This window comes from Bubalus bubalis, chromosome 24, assembly GCF_019923935.1.
Source record: "Bubalus bubalis isolate 160015118507 breed Murrah chromosome 24, NDDB_SH_1, whole genome shotgun sequence".
In the NCBI taxonomy this organism is placed as follows: domain Eukaryota; kingdom Metazoa; phylum Chordata; class Mammalia; order Artiodactyla; family Bovidae; genus Bubalus; species Bubalus bubalis.
Genome location: NC_059180.1, coordinates 19,485,295 through 19,500,848, shown reverse-complemented (window position 1 = coordinate 19,500,848; position 15,554 = coordinate 19,485,295). Strand labels below are relative to the sequence as shown.

General features: G+C 41.5%; 1 protein-coding gene across 1 annotated transcript in view; it reads left to right on the top strand.

The window, feature by feature from the left end:
* LCMT1 (leucine carboxyl methyltransferase 1) overlaps positions 1-15,554 on the top strand; it is a 69,929-nt gene that overhangs the window by 51,036 nt on the left and 3,339 nt on the right. Inside the window, exons 6-9 of the mRNA XM_006071146.3 lie at positions 1,345-1,447; positions 7,963-8,083; positions 12,610-12,711; positions 13,921-14,012. Coding sequence (XP_006071208.1) covers positions 1,345-1,447; positions 7,963-8,083; positions 12,610-12,711; positions 13,921-14,012 — 418 coding nt within the window. The remainder of the gene's footprint in view (positions 1-1,344; positions 1,448-7,962; positions 8,084-12,609; positions 12,712-13,920; positions 14,013-15,554) is intronic.

Sequence of the window (15,554 nt, the reverse complement as noted above, 5' to 3'; positions counted from 1 at the left end):
ATCAACCCTGGATATTCATTGGAAGGACTGATGCTGAAGCTGGAGCGCCAATACTTTGGCCACCTGATGTGGAGAGCTGACTTATTGGAAAAGACCCTGATGCTGGGAAGGATTGAAGGCAAAAGGAGAAGAGGGTGGCAGAAGATGAGATGGTTAGATAGCCTCACCAATTCAGTGGACATGAATTTGAGCAAACTCTGTCCGGGAGATAGTGAAGGACAGGGAAGCCTGTCATGCTGCCGTCCATGGGTTTGCAATCAGACACAACTTAGCGACTGAACAACATAATATTATTTTATCTGTAAATACTTTAGTACATCAACTGTTTTCTTTTAAATGTAATGTCTTGCAAATTGACAAAACATTTTGAGAGCAATTAGTACCAATATTTAAATAGGCTTCCTCTTTGATCTCCTGATTCTGCTCATCATAACCAGCATAACTGGGCAAGTCCTTTGTAATATGTATATAAGGATATTCATTGCAATGTCTCAGATGAAATAAATTTGGAAATACTGTCTGTCTAATACTGAGTGATTGGCTAAGTAAGTTGTTTTATCTACTCAGTGAAGCACTGTGAAATCATTACAGAGAATGTTGTCCCTCGTACTGTTGTTTTTTTTTTCCCCGTGTTTTATTTTATACTGGAATATAGCTGATTAACAATGTTATCATAGTTTCAGGTGAACAGTGAAGGGACTCAGCCATACATATACATGTAACCATTCTCCCCCAGACTCCCCTCCTATCTGGGCTGCCACATAACATTGAATGGAGTTCCATGTGCTGTACAGTATGTGATTATTGGTTGTCCATTTTAAATATAGCAGTGTGAATATGTCCATCCCAAACTCCCTAACTATCCTTTCCCCCATCCTTTCCCCCAGCAACCATAAGTTCATTCTCTAAGCCTGTGAGTCTCTTCCTGTTTTGTAAGTTCATTTGTTCCTGATACTGTTGTTAAATAGGAAAAGCTTTCAGAACAAGTATTGGGTGGTCCCATTTTCTTTTATTGTGCAAGGTGTATGTATGTGTGTGTCTGTGTTGTGTATTTGATGGGGGAGAAAGGGGGGGGGAGGATGTGTCTGTGTTGTGTATGTGAATTTAAGCACATAGAAAAAGGGATAGAATGTTATACATTAAAACACTAATAGTTATCTTTGAAAGGTATGACTTTAGTTAATTTTCACCTCCTGATTTTTTTCCCCCCATAATGAGCATGCATTTTTATAGTGGAGAAAAACAGTATATTTACTTTCGTTTTGAAAAAGCCACATCCATTGAAGTTACAATCTCTTCCTGATCAGTTTCTGTTGAAATTACCATCTCTTCTTGCATTTACAGATGGGCACATGTTGGATTCAACAAGATATGCCATCATTGGAGCAGATCTCCGAGATATAGCTGACCTGGAAGAGAAGTTAAAGAAATGTAACATGAGTACACAGTGAGATTTTTTTTTTTAACCTCTTACATCTGTGATTTCATGCTAACTGGGGATAAGGCCAGTTGGAAGTACAGTGTAATTACATATACCATTTTGTCCTCTCTAATCTTTATCATTTCATTGCTATTTTAGAGTAGTTTTCGGAAGTTTTTTGAGAAGCAGTGTTCCCCAAGTCTGTTTTCCCATGAGAATCGCTTGTATTGCTTTTGTAAAATACTGATTCCTAATATCATAAGTTTGAGGGAAGATAATTGTATGCATAGAAACATATAATTGTAACATATAAAGAAAGGATTAGCATCCAGGGTATAAAAGAATAGCTACTATTTCCACCACTAAAGTCTGGTGGAAAAATGGGCAAAGGATAGATGACCAGGCAGCTCAGAGGAAACTGGGTATCATGTTAAAATGCTATAGAACTTCAGTAGTAATCAGATGAAATTCTATTGTACCACCACCAGGTTGGCGGAAAGGTAGAAGTCTAAGAGTATCAAGTGTTGGCATGGATATTGGGGGAAAGGGATGCTCATACACCACGGGTAGAAGTGATCTTGGTGTGACATTGCAAGGAGCAATCTGGAATTTAGTAAAATTGCTGGTGTCATGTGATATTGCAGTCCCATGTTTGGGTGTGTCTCTCCTGGGAAGGTCTACACGTATGTACAAGGAGGACATTCACTGCAGCTTTCAGTTTTAGTAGCAGAAAATTGGAAACAACTGAAATGTCCATCAGGAGGAGAGTGGATGAATGATCCATAAAATGCATGACGTTTTACGTAAAACGTTTTACGTAAAACGATCCGTAAAATTGGAGAGAGCTCAAAAGTTTAATACTGAGTTTTTAAAAACTAGATGGCAGGTTATATGCAGAGTGTGATACCAAATGTGTACAATCAACTCCTCCCCCCAAATACTATATTTTTGTGATTATGTGTATACATCAAGGAAGTGTTTTTAAAATGGACCAGAAGGGTGCACACCGGATTCTTGAGTGTGGGTACCTTTGGGAGGCAGAGGAGGGCAGTGGGAGGTGTGGTTTTAGCAGAGTGATGCTGGTCAAATGGATAAAGAGCTAGTGGGAGGAAAAGGCCTATCTACTTGGTCTGCCATAGGTGAGGATAACACTTTCCAGGATATTTGAGGTGAAAGGCTCAAGGAGAGGTTTGGAAGGAAGGGAAGGGAAAGGGAAAGTTATTTTAAAAAATAAATTGAAGGCGAGGAATCAGCGGCAAACAATGAAAAATGAACGATGAGGGAAATCATTGGAGGACAGGGAAGGGAGGAAGAAGAGCATGGACTGAGTTAACTCGCCTTTGAGGGAAGAGAAACACCCCCCAGTCTTCTGAGAGGGGAAGAAAGAGGGTAAGGACAGACAGAAATACAGATGAGCTTTGGGCGATGGAGGAGTAGAGGGTGGAAGAGTGATCTTCCTGACGCATCAGCTTGGCGATGGCTGTCATCTCAGCGTATTGAAGTTCTTGCTTACATTTCTTCTGAAATCATCAAGTAGGTTGTTATTCACAGGATTTACGTCCCCACCAGCCCAAATGTCAAATGGGCTTTGTCACTCCAGCTTTACTGTCTGAATCTGTCTCATTTGAGTGTTCAGAAGTAAGGTCCATACATTGCCAAGAGTATTTATACTTCTTTTTTCCTTTGGGGAGACCATTACATGGTTCACAAATTGCGGAATATGACGTGTTTTCTTAAATTTATATTTTTTAATTGAAGTATAGTTGAGAAACAGTGTTGTTAGTTTTTGCTGTACAGCACAGTGACTCAGTTATACACACATTTATGTTCTTAGTTATATTCTTTTGCATTATGATTTATCCCAGGATATTGAGTATAGTTCCCTGTGCTATACAGTGGGACCTTGTTGAGTATCCATTCTGTATATACTTGTTTACATCTGCTAATCCCAGACTTGCAGTCCATTCCTCCTTCGCCCCTGCCCCTCCACCCTTGGCAACCACAGCTTTGACCTCTGTGTCTGTGAGTCTTTCTGTTTCGTAGATAGGTTCATTTGTGCCATGTTTTAAGTTCCACATATAAGTGATGCCATATGGATTTGCCTTTCTCTTCAGACTTGCTGCACTTAGTGTGATAATCTCTAGTTGCATCAGGCCTGATGCAGATGTCACTGTTTCACTCTTTTCTATGACTGAGTAGTATTTTGTTGTGTATATACACCACATCTTCATCTGTTCCTCTGTCGGTGGACATTTAGGTTGCTTCCACATCTTGGCTTTTGTGACTAGTGCTGCTTTGCCCATAGGAGTGCCTATATCTTTTTGAATTGTAGTTTTGTCCAGATATATGTCTAGGAGAGGGATTGCTGGATCATATGGTAATTCTATTTTTAATTTTATGAGAAACCTCCATACTGTTTTCCATAGTGGGTACACCAACTTACGTTCCCACCAATGGTGCAGGAGGGTTCCAAACCCCTCCAGCATTTGTTATTTGTAGACTTTTGAATGAGGGCCATTCTGACCAGCATGAGGTGATACCTCACTGTAGTTTTGATTTTCATTTCTCTAATGAAATTAGTGATGCTGAGCAAGTAGTGTGTATTCTTTTAGCAGAAGGAAGGTCTTGACTCTCAAGGGTGTGTTGCTGGATTTCTTGGGAGCATGTGGGTTTGTGGAGGTCAGCAGGAGATTAGCTAAAGCTGATACCAGTGGGCCTGGAGCCCACTCAGAATGAAGAGAACACAAGTCTTGGAATCTTACCCTGGATTCCTATTTTACTTCTGCATGTTGTTATTGTTCAGTCACCCAGTCGAGTCTGACTCTTTGTGACCCCATGGACTGTAGCACGCAAAGCTTCTCTGTCCCTCGCCATCTCCTGAAGTTTGCCCAAGGTCATGTCCATTGCAACAGTGATGGCATCCGGCCCTCTCATCCTCTGACACCCTCTTCTTCTTCCCTCAGTCTTTCCCAGCATCAGGGACTTTTCCAGTGAGGCAGCTGTTTGCATCAGATGACCGAAATACTGGAGTTTCAGCTTCAGCATCAGTCCTTCCAACAAATATTCAGGGTTGATTTCCCTTAAGATTGACTGGTTTGATCTCCTTGTTGTCCAGGGGACTTCCAGGAGGTTTTTCTAGCTTCCACTTACGATTATACAGTGGAAATGACAAAAAGATTCAAAGGATTAGATCTGATAGACAGAGTGCCTGAAGAACTATGGTCGGAGGTTCATGACATTGTACAGGAGTCAGTGATCAAGACCATCCCCAAGAAAAAGAAATCCAAAAAGGCAAAATGGTTGTCTGAGGAGGCCTAACAAATAGCTGAGAAAAGAAGAGAAGCTAAAGGCAAAGGAGAAAAGAAAAGATATACCCATTTGAATGCAGAGTTCCAAAGAATAGCGAGAAAAGATAAGAGAGCCTTCCTCAGTTATCAGTTCAAAGAAATATAGGAAAGCAATAGAATGGAAAAGACTAGAGATCTCTTCAAGGAAATTAGAGATACCAGGGGAACATTTCATGCTAAGATGGGCACAATAAAGGACAGAAATGGTATGGACCTAACAGAAGCAGAAGATACTAAGAAGAGGTGGCAAGAATACACAGAGGAACTATACAAAAAAGATCTTTGTGACCCACATAAGCACAATGGTGTGATCACTCACCTAGAGCCAGACATCCTGGAATGCAAAGTCAAGTGGGGCTTAGGAGGCATCACTACAAACAAAGCTAGTAGAGGTGATGGAATTCCAGTTGAGCTATTTCAAATCCTAAAAGATGATGCTGTGAAAGTGATGCTGCACTCAATATGCCAGCAAGTTTGGAAAACTCAGCAGTGGCCACAGGACTGGAAAAGGTCAGTTTTCATTCCAATCCCAAAAAAAGGCAATGCCAAAGAATGCTCAAACTACTGCACAATTGTACTCATCTCACACGCTAGCAAAATAACGCTCAAAATTCTCCATGCCAGGCTTCAACAGTATGTGAACTGTGAACTTCCAGATGTTCAAGCTGAATTTAGAAAAGGCAGAGGAACCAGAGATCAAATTGCCAACATCTGTTGGATCATCAAAAAAGCAAGAGAGTTCCAAAAAAACGTCTACTTCTGCTTTATTAACTACGCCAAAGCCTTTGACTGTGTGGATTACAACAGATTGTGGAAAATTCTTAAAGAGATGGGAATACCAGGCCACCTTACCTGCCTTCTGAGAGATCTGTATGCAGGTCAGGAAGCAAGAGTTAGAACTGGACATGGAACAACAGACTGGTTCTAAATCGGGAAAGGAGTATGTCAAGGCTGTATATTGTCACCCTGCTTATTTAACTTATATGCAGAGTACATCATCCAAAATGTGGGGCTGGATGAAGCACAAGCTGGAATCAAGATTGCCAGAAGAAATATCAATAACCTCAGATCTGCAGATGACACCACCCTTATGACAGAAAGTGAAGAAGAACTAAAGAGCCTCTTGATGAAAGGGAAAGAGGAGAATGAAAAAGTTGGCTTAAAACTGAACATTCAGAAAACTAAGATCATGGCATCCGGTCCCATCACTTCATGTCAAATAGATGGGGAAACAATGGAAACAGAGATTTTATTTTGGGGGGCTCCAAAATCACTGCAGATGGTGACTGCAGCCATGAAATTAAAAGATGCTTATTCCTTGGAAGAAAAGCTATGACCAACCTAGATAGCACATTAAAAAGCAGAGACATTACTTTGCCAGCAGAGGTCCATGTAGTCAAAGCTATGGTTTTTCCAGTGGTCATGTATGGATGTGAGAGTTGGACTATAAAGCAAACTGAGCACCAAAGAATTGATGCTTTTGAACTGCAGTGTTGGAGAAGACCCTTGAGAGTCCCTTGGACTGCAAGGAGATCCAACCAGTCCATCCTAAAGGAAATCAGTCATGACTATTCATTGGAAGGACTGATGCTGAAGTTGAAATTCCAATATTTTGGCCACCTGATGTGAAGAACTAACTCATTTAAAAATACCCTGATGCTGGGAAAGATTGAAGGTGGGAAGAGAAGGGGATGACAGAGGATGAGATGGTTGGATGACAAAACCGATTTGATGGACATGAGTTTTGAGTAAGCTCCGGGAGTTGCTGATGGACAGGGAAGCCTGGTGTGCTGCAGTCCATGGGGTCGCAAAGAGTCAGACATGACCGAGTGACTGAACTGAACTGAACAGTTTGAAGGCATCAGTTCTTTGGCGTTCTGCCTTCTTTATGGTCCAACTCTCATAACCGTTTGTGACTACTGGGAAGACCATAGCCTTAATTATACAGACCTTTATCAGCAGAGTAATGGCTCTGCTTTTCAACACACTGTCTGGGTTTGTCTTAACTTTCATGCCAAGAAGCTTACTTCTGCTTACTAGTTGTTTAATAGAGGGAGGGTTTTGGGGTTTTGTTTTTTTAATCTCTTTGAGCCTTAGTATCTTCATTTATGAACTGGGATAAAAACTAGTTCACACGATGGTTTTGAAGATCAGGTAGCACATGTGAAAACAGTTGAGCAGAAATCGGCACACAGTAGGCCCCTGAGTCAGCTGCATCTGACTCTGAGTACAGCTGCAGCTGTATAGCCAGCTGTTTGGAAAATGTGCTGGTAGGTCATGAAAGTAATCATGTATAAATCAGACCAGATCTTCGTAGGAAGTTTGCCTCACTTTGGAGATCTATGAAACAGATGAAAAAAAAATTTGTGTAACAAGTATTCAGATTACATGTTCTTCCCTGTGGTTTCATTTGTGTTCTCTGTTTTCCTTTATGGGCTGTCTTGTCTGCTTTTCTTTCCGTTATATTTTGAAAAGTGTTAATCCTCTTTCTAATGTTGCTAATAGCTACCTTTTACAAAATATATTGTAAATATGTTTAACTTCATTTTTTAAATGATTCAAGTCTACAAAGAAGTTGCAAAAATCATACAAAAAATTCCCAAATAGCCTGCTTTACCTGGCCTGGGCTTAGCTGGGTGGTTCATCTGCTAGGGGCCAGGTTTCGCTCATGTCCTTTGGGGTTCGTTCATGTGTGAGGACAGATTGGTCAGTGGAGCTGCGTCATTCTCAACCACAGGGCCTCCTCTCCTAGGGCAAGCTAGTTTGGGTTCATTTCCACAGTGGTTTCAGGTTTCCAAGTACAGCAAGAGAGCAAGTGCCAGCGTCCAGGTCATTTCCAAGCTTCTGCTGGTATCACGTTTGTTGCTATTCCAAAGCAGGTTACACGACTCACCCAGATTCCAGGGGGAGGGAAATAAACTCTGCCTCCTGAGTGGGAGACTCTGCCTGCACCGTGCCACAGTGTGGATGTACAGTTAGGAAGAACGTGTAGCCATTTTTATAGTCTGCATTTTCAACTGCAAAACAAAAGTGATTGCTGATCGCTCACCTTTTTGCATTGTAAAACTTAGAGTCGTGTTACATTGATTGTTAATATGAAAACTGAAAGCACTGGGGTATGAACTACAACATGAGTGCATTTAGAGTCCCATCTGGATGAAAACATATTTATGTGCCTTTTTTCCTTCCCTTAAGATTGCCAACCCTCCTGATAGCTGAATGTGTGCTGGTGTACATGACTCCGGAGCAGTCTGCAAACCTCCTCAAGTGGGCCGCCAACAGTTTTGAGGCTGCCATGTTCATAAACTACGAACAGGTAAGAGGAAGCTCAAGAAATCCACATTCTGTGCAGGACTCCAGGGGTGGCTTTCTCTCTCTTGAGCACCCTTGGAATATGCTTTCCCTTATTATTTTCTTTCTTTTTTTTTTTAAATTTTATTTTATTTTTAAACTTTACATAATTGTATTAGTTTTGCCAAATATCAAAATGAATCCGCCACAGGTATACATGTGTTCCCCATCCTGAACCCTCCTCCCTCCTCCCTCCCCATACCATCCCTCTGGGTCGTCCCAGTGCACCAGCCCCAAGCATCCAGTATCGTGCATTGAACCTGGACTGGCAACTCGTTTCATACATGATATTTTACATGTTTCAATGCCATTCTCCCAAATCTTCCCACCCTCTCCCTCTCCCACAGAGTCCATAAGACTGTTCTGTACATCAGTGTCTCTTTTGCTGTCTCGTACACAGGGTCCCTTATTATTTTCCTTCTGCCTCTGTAGCTCCTTTGTTAATCAGTTCCAGCAAACCTAGTATTCTTTTCTTTTCTTGAGGTTTATTTATTTAATTTTTTTTTGGTTGAACTGGTTCTTCGTTGCTGCATATGGGGCTTTCTCTGGTAGCAGCCGGCAGGGACTACTCTTTAGTTAGGGTTCCAGGGCGTGTGGTGGTGGCTTCTCTTGCTGCAGAGCACGGGCTCGAGAGCAAGGGCACAGTAGTCGTGGCACGTGGGCTTAGTTGCCAGGCGGCATGTGGGATCTTCCCGGAATAGGGATTGAATCAGTGTCTCTTGCATTCCAGGGTGGATTCCTAATGACTGCCCTAAACCTAGTATTTTTGAGTTCAAGAGTGCCTGCAAATTTTTATCTAGAGTTTCTGGAACTTCCATCTTGGCCTTTAAGGAAGCTTTTTGTGTTCTTACTTTATCACTGTGTTTACTATAAAGTCATTGATCTTGATGGAGGGAATTTTGGCTGTCATCAGGGTAGGGGTAGCAAACTCACATGCCTTCAGAGGCAGATAGTGATGCAAATGCAAGAAGCTGGCCGGGTGTCACACATTGTGAAGTAGTGGGGCCTGTGGTGACCTGGGACACCCACGTCCCATTTCACGGATGCCCACTTTTCAGTGCCAGTCAGTTGTTACCATGTGGAGTGAGCCTAGAGTTGCCTGAACTCCCAGTTTTTCGAGATTAGAAATCTAGGATTTTACTGTAACATTTCCTGTGGCTCAGCTGGAATGAGCTGAGCTGAGCTCTTTCAATGAGCTCACAGCTCCTGCAGTGCGGGAGACCTGAGTTCAAGCCCTGGGTTGGGAAGATCCATTAAAGAAGAGAAAGGCTACCCACTCCAGTATTCTGGCCTGGAGAATTCCAAGGACTGAATTCCTGGAGAATTCACTTCACTTTCCTAATTTCTAAAATCACTGAGTCTGGCCTGTGGCTCGCTGTTCTCATCTGGTGCCTGAAAGGTTATGTTTTGGTGTTTTGGAATAATTCGTCTTGGGTCTGTATGACCTGCAGCAGAATTGCTCTGTGGTTGGGAGTCCATGCTGTGGAGACAGACTGCCTAGCTCTGTGATCTGGACAAGTTACTTGACCTCTCTGTGCCTGTTTCCTCATCTGAAAAATGAGGATAATAGTCCCCCAACCTCATAGTTCATAAACGAGTTAACAGGTGCACAAGCATTGACAACATTAAGTAAGCTGTTAACTCAGTTATTATTTGGATCTCTCGGAGCCCCAGGGTTATATAAGAATACCTGCCTCTCAGGTCTAAATAATCCAGACTAAATTTGGCAAGTGCATTCATTAAAAAAAGAAGACTTGCCTCTCTGGATTATTATGGGAACTCCTGAGATGTTGAACAGCAGTGGACTGATGATAAGCAGTGCCAATACATGTTAGCTACTTTTATTGTTTATTTTAGTTTAGCTTTATTGAATTTATTTTGTTTTTTTTTTTTTTTACTGCTTTTTATTTTCAAATGTTATTACAGATAAGGGCAGTGCAGGGCCTTGCACCATGTCTCGTTGCTACAAACAGGTCTGGGGCTGGACCTTGGTCTCCTGTCTTTCCCATTCCCCCACCCAGCCCAGGTTCTAGTATAGGTGGTTCTTGGTTGGTTGATTTTTCTTCTTTTCCTCTCTTTAATTGGAAGCAATCCTCAGATTCAGTCTTTTTTTTAAAAAAAATATTTATATATTTATGTATTTATTTTTGACTGCAGTGGGTCTTTGTTGCTGCACGTGGGCTTTGTCTGGTTGCAGAGTGGGAACTACTCTCAAATTGTGGTGCTCAGACCTCTCGTTGCAGTGGCTTCTTTTGTGGAGCGTGGGCTCTAGGGCACACGGGCTTCAGTAGTTGCGGCTCATGGGCTTAGTTGCTCCAAGGCATGTGGGATCTTCCCGGACCAGGGTTGGAACTGGCATCCCCTTCACTGCAAAGTGGATTCTTAACCACTGAACCACCAGGGAAGCCGCAGACGTAGTCTTTTGACCTGGTAAATGAATATAATGGCTGCTGGCCTCGTCAGTCTGTACTATCAACGTGGATAAATCCTGGCGACCTGTCTCTGTTTTCGGGACACCATACCTGGGAAGAAGGAATTTCATTTCCCACGTTTCCACACATTTCACATGTGCAGTGTTTCATTTGTGTGTTCTTTTATTCAACATCACGTGAGAGATAAGGGGTTAAATAAATTTTGGCCAGAGACCCTGTCACTTTGGTGCAGGGCTGAGATTGTACTAGTTTTTAGCATGTTGACCACAGCCGTCCCTCAAAGGGCTTAAACCCTGCCCACCACCTTCATTTTGTGAATAATCAACTTTTAATTCATTTATTTCCTGACAAGTACAGAATCATTAGCCTTACGTTCGTCAATTGCTCATATGTCTTATGTTGTTATTTAATTAATAGTTAAATGACAAAACAACATGGATGATGATTATTTCAGTAATAATGATTTCAGATTCTTAGAATTTGATTATTATATAGCCGGCGCTTTTCTTTGAGTTTCATATGTATTAACCTGTTTGATCATTACAACAGCCCACAAGGTAGGTACTAGTACTATCCTGATTTTACAGGTAAGGGTTTGAACCAAGGGATTAGGTATCTTGCTCACAGCTATTAAATATCAAGCCAATATTCAAACCGAGGCAATAAAATGAAGGAGTTTGTGCTCATAAATATGCTTCTATTCTGAATGAATAGTCAGCAATCATATCATTACTGCCACATAAGCCCTATGCATCCTCCCCAAAAAAGAGTAACATTGGTTCTTGACGTGCAGAGGATTGGGGAATCACTTCATATATTGTTAAAGTGCTGAAGTTTTGATACCTTATATATGACAAAGTAGCAGTGTGTGTGCTACATTAATGTGCATAATATTTTGTTTTGCACACATATATACATGATGGTTTTTATTTATTTATTTTAATTGGAGGCTAATTACTGTACACAATTGTAGTGGTTTTTGCCATACATTGACATGCATCAGCCATTTTGCACACATATGTACATGATGTTTTTTAAACCATTTTTTTTTAAAATTCAGAAGTAGGTAAGGTGGTCTGGTATTCCCATCTCTTTAAGAATTTTCCACAGTTTGTTGTGATCCTCACAGTTCAAGTCTTGAGCATAGTCAGTGAAGCAGAAGTAGATGTTTTTCTGGAATTCCCTTGCTTTTTCTGTGATCCAACGGATATTGGAAATTTGATGTCTGGTTCCTCTGCCTTTTCTAAATCCTGTTTTGAAATACATCTGAAAGTTCTTGGTTCACATACTGTTGAAGCCTAGCTTGAAGGATATTGAACATCACCTTGCTAGAATGTGAAATGAGTGCAGTTGTAGTCTGAACATTCTTGGGCATTGCCTTTCTTCTTGATTCAGAAAGTAATGCCACATGCAAAATAAAAAAAAAAAGTCATGTAGTTTAAAGGGTAAACAAAGAAAAGTCTCTCCTCTATCGCAGACTTCGGCCTCTAACCTGGGAAGCAACCTTGCTGTATTCTAGAATTTTCCTGTGCATATATAAATGTGAAGAGAGATTTTTTTTCCCCCCTAAAGATAGATGGAAGCATACTATACACATTCCTTTGTAAATTACTTTTCTAGAGTTTGTCTTAGGGGCCATCTCATATCTGTCTGTCTGCTTTTTATGTTTTCATAGCTATATGGTATTTCATTGTATAAACCTGCCAGAAGTTATTTAACCCCAAGCAATGGGTATTTAAGTTCTTTCCAGATCCTTTCTATCATACACAGTGCTGCAGTAAATGTTCTTGCATTTTCGCATACAGACGCAAGTCTACCTGTGAGATAGGCTCCTGGGGGTGGAGTTACCTGGTCCCAGGCTGAGTGTTGGCAATGCGTGAATACTGCCCAGGTGCCTCTCGAGGGCTGTACTCCATCAGCATTGCACTTGGGGCTCCGTGACCTGCGCTGGGTATTACCAGCCTTGACCGCTTAGCGATAGGATGTGGTTATTTTGTTTTGCATGTTTTAAGAAGCAGAGAGACCCTGCGGTATTGCCCAGCCTCCCCTCCCTTCCCAGGTAAACATGGGTGACCGGTTTGGGCAGATCATGATCGAGAACCTGCGGAGACGACAGTGTGACCTGGCCGGAGTGGAGACTTGCAAGTCGCTGGAGTCGCAGGTCAGAGGGCAGAGGCCCGGGTGTCCTCTTGTACCCTGGCCAACCGAGAAAGGGCTTCCTTCCTACGCAGATGTGAGAATGTGAGGGTCCTTCCGGAATGCCTGCCTGCGGGCAGCCACTGGTTCATCGTGTGGGGGAGATCCAAGCCCTGTGCTACCATCTTGGCATGGAAAATACAAGTTTACATTTCCTGTCTCCTGTTACTTTACTTTTTTATTATGCTGTTTTTCAAACAACATAAGAGTAGAGGGAATAATTAAAGCGAACACCTATGTCCCACCAGCCAACTTCAATAATTAATAATATTTTGTCATTGCCATATTGTTACCCCTTCCCCCAAATTTTCATTGGTGGTGTCATTGGAAAGGTGGCTCAGGGGTAAAGAATCTCCCGGCAGTTCAGGATTCACAAGTAGATGTGTGTTCAATCGCTGGGTCAGAAAGATACCCTGGAAGAGGAAATGGCAGCCCACTCCAGTGTTCTTGCCTGGATAATCCCATGGACAGAGAAGCCTGGCGGGCTACAGTCCATGGGGTCACAAAGAGTCAGACATGACTGAGTGTCTGAGCACATCGTTGGAATATTTAAGGCAAATCCCAGACACTGTTTCATTTCCCTCGTAAGTACTTCAGTGTGAATCTCCTACCAGTAAGGACCTTCCTCTGCCCAGGATAATGATAATACCATGATCACATCTGACAAGTGGACATGTTCCTTCATAGCAGCTGACACCCACCCAATTCATACTCGGCTTTTACCAGTCGTCTAAAAAATTGTTCACGGTTGGTGTATTTGAATCAGGATCCAGACATGATTCCCACTTTGTACTTGACTTAAATTCTTGCAAACTGTAATCGTTCCCCCAAAATTTAGAAATTTTTTGGTGAAGAGGCACTTCCCTACCCCTACCGCCTTTTAAATGGCTTAGTTTTTACATGGCTTGTGTCATTACCACCAGGGCCCTTTAAAAAGCTGATGCTTGTATAGAATAGTTTCTTCCTTTATTTCTCTTTTAATATTATACTTTAGGGTGCCCCCATTGTAACAGTACCTGTTGAGTAGAGAATATGGGGAAATGAAAAGACAGATGAGAGGGTCCAGAATGGGCTTTTTAAAGAGGAGCCCTCCAAGGGAAGCTGTGTGTGCAAAGAGCGCCTCGGGTCGTGTGACAGCTCCTGTCGTCTCCCTTCTCTCCGTCCCGCGTTTTAGAGAGAACGGCTCCTGTCCAGCGGGTGGGAGTCGGCGTCAGCCATCGACATGATGGAAGTGTACAGCAGGTTGCCTCATGCCGAAAGGATCAGGTACGGGACTAACAAGAGTCCGCTCCATGGCAAATAACTGTGAATGAAAGGCATCATTGTCCATACCTTTTCATGTTTTTTTAAAAAAAAAAAAAAACCCAACCCCAAACTAGACCTATTTTGACACAAGTTAACTGCTGCTAACATAGATTAAACATTGCTAGCTCCTTGAGAGTAACTCATTAGCTATTAGCCAAGATAAGGTTTATGCCCAAACATTATTTTAGTCAAAATAAACAGTTACACCTCTGCAGTGGAAATCTTGCACAATCCCTGTGTTTTGGAAAAGGAGGAAAGTCACGTTGCCCGAGGGGTCCTAAGGGGGGTGGGGGGCAGTCTGCTTATGGATTTTTAAGTGAACTTTCCCCCTCATTATAAAAGAAATACGTGCTTGTTGTTCTAAAACAATTTTCAAGTAAAGTTCATGAAGTATAGAGCAGTTGTGTGCTGTGAATAAATTGGAGTATATTCTTTTTCTATGTGTATATAAATATTTATCAACCTATAGATTTGTATTTTTTGAATCAGTAGATTGATACATGTATTTGCCTGTAAACCACCATCCTTTCAAAAGCTTAACAATAGCTTATAATTATCTCTGCATGTCAAGATGTTCAGGTCACCATATCCTGTTTAGTGGTGCCTGGTGTTTATATTGATGTGTGGATATATGCTAACGACAGCAGTTTTTCAAACTGAGATATAATTGACAGACAATGTTCGTTTCAGGTGCACAACACTTTTTTAAGGAGAACCACTTTATTTTGAGTAGTAAACAAAACTCCGTTTATAATGTAATAAAAGAAATCCTCATCAATTTCTTCACAGTTAGTCTGAAGAACAAAATCTCCAGCTTAATTAGAATTTACATTTAACCTTAAATATTCTAAAATCCATCTGTGTCAACTTTGGAGTTTTAATCTTGCCCGATCCTATGAAATAGACCAAACCTTGATAGATAATCGGACTCCTAATTTTCGCCATTAACCATACTCCTTCATCTTGCTTTCTGACTCCATACATTCCATCCTGAATGTTCAGTGGGTTTGCAGTAAACTTCCAAGGTGAAGGGAAATTTCTTGCTCATCGTTTGCCTAAAATCTTGGCTTGTGTTCATCTTTTGAAACAAAAAACACACACCAGAAGTGCCCACAGGTTCCACTCCTAAAACTCCTTTAAAGATCTTCTTTGCCAGTGGTTCCGAAGCGCAGTCCATGACATCTGAAGCAATGTCTTGGAGCAGAACGCCACCGGGTGCAGCAGGCAGGACACGGCAGGAGTCCTGGTTTAATTTACGTTTCTTTTCACATAAATGAGATTGAAAAGCCCTTGTTTTTTTCCTTGCCAGTGATCTGGTCTTTTACCCATCTTTTAAATAAGTTTTAAAAAGTGTTCTTTCTTCCTGAAGTGTAACAGCTCGTTTATATAACAAGGAAATCTACCCCCTTGCCATTTGTATTACAGACATTCTCTTCTAGTTTGTCATCTGTCACTTTTGACTTTGCTTATGGAGGTTTTTTTTCTTCTTTTCAAAAATAGCTA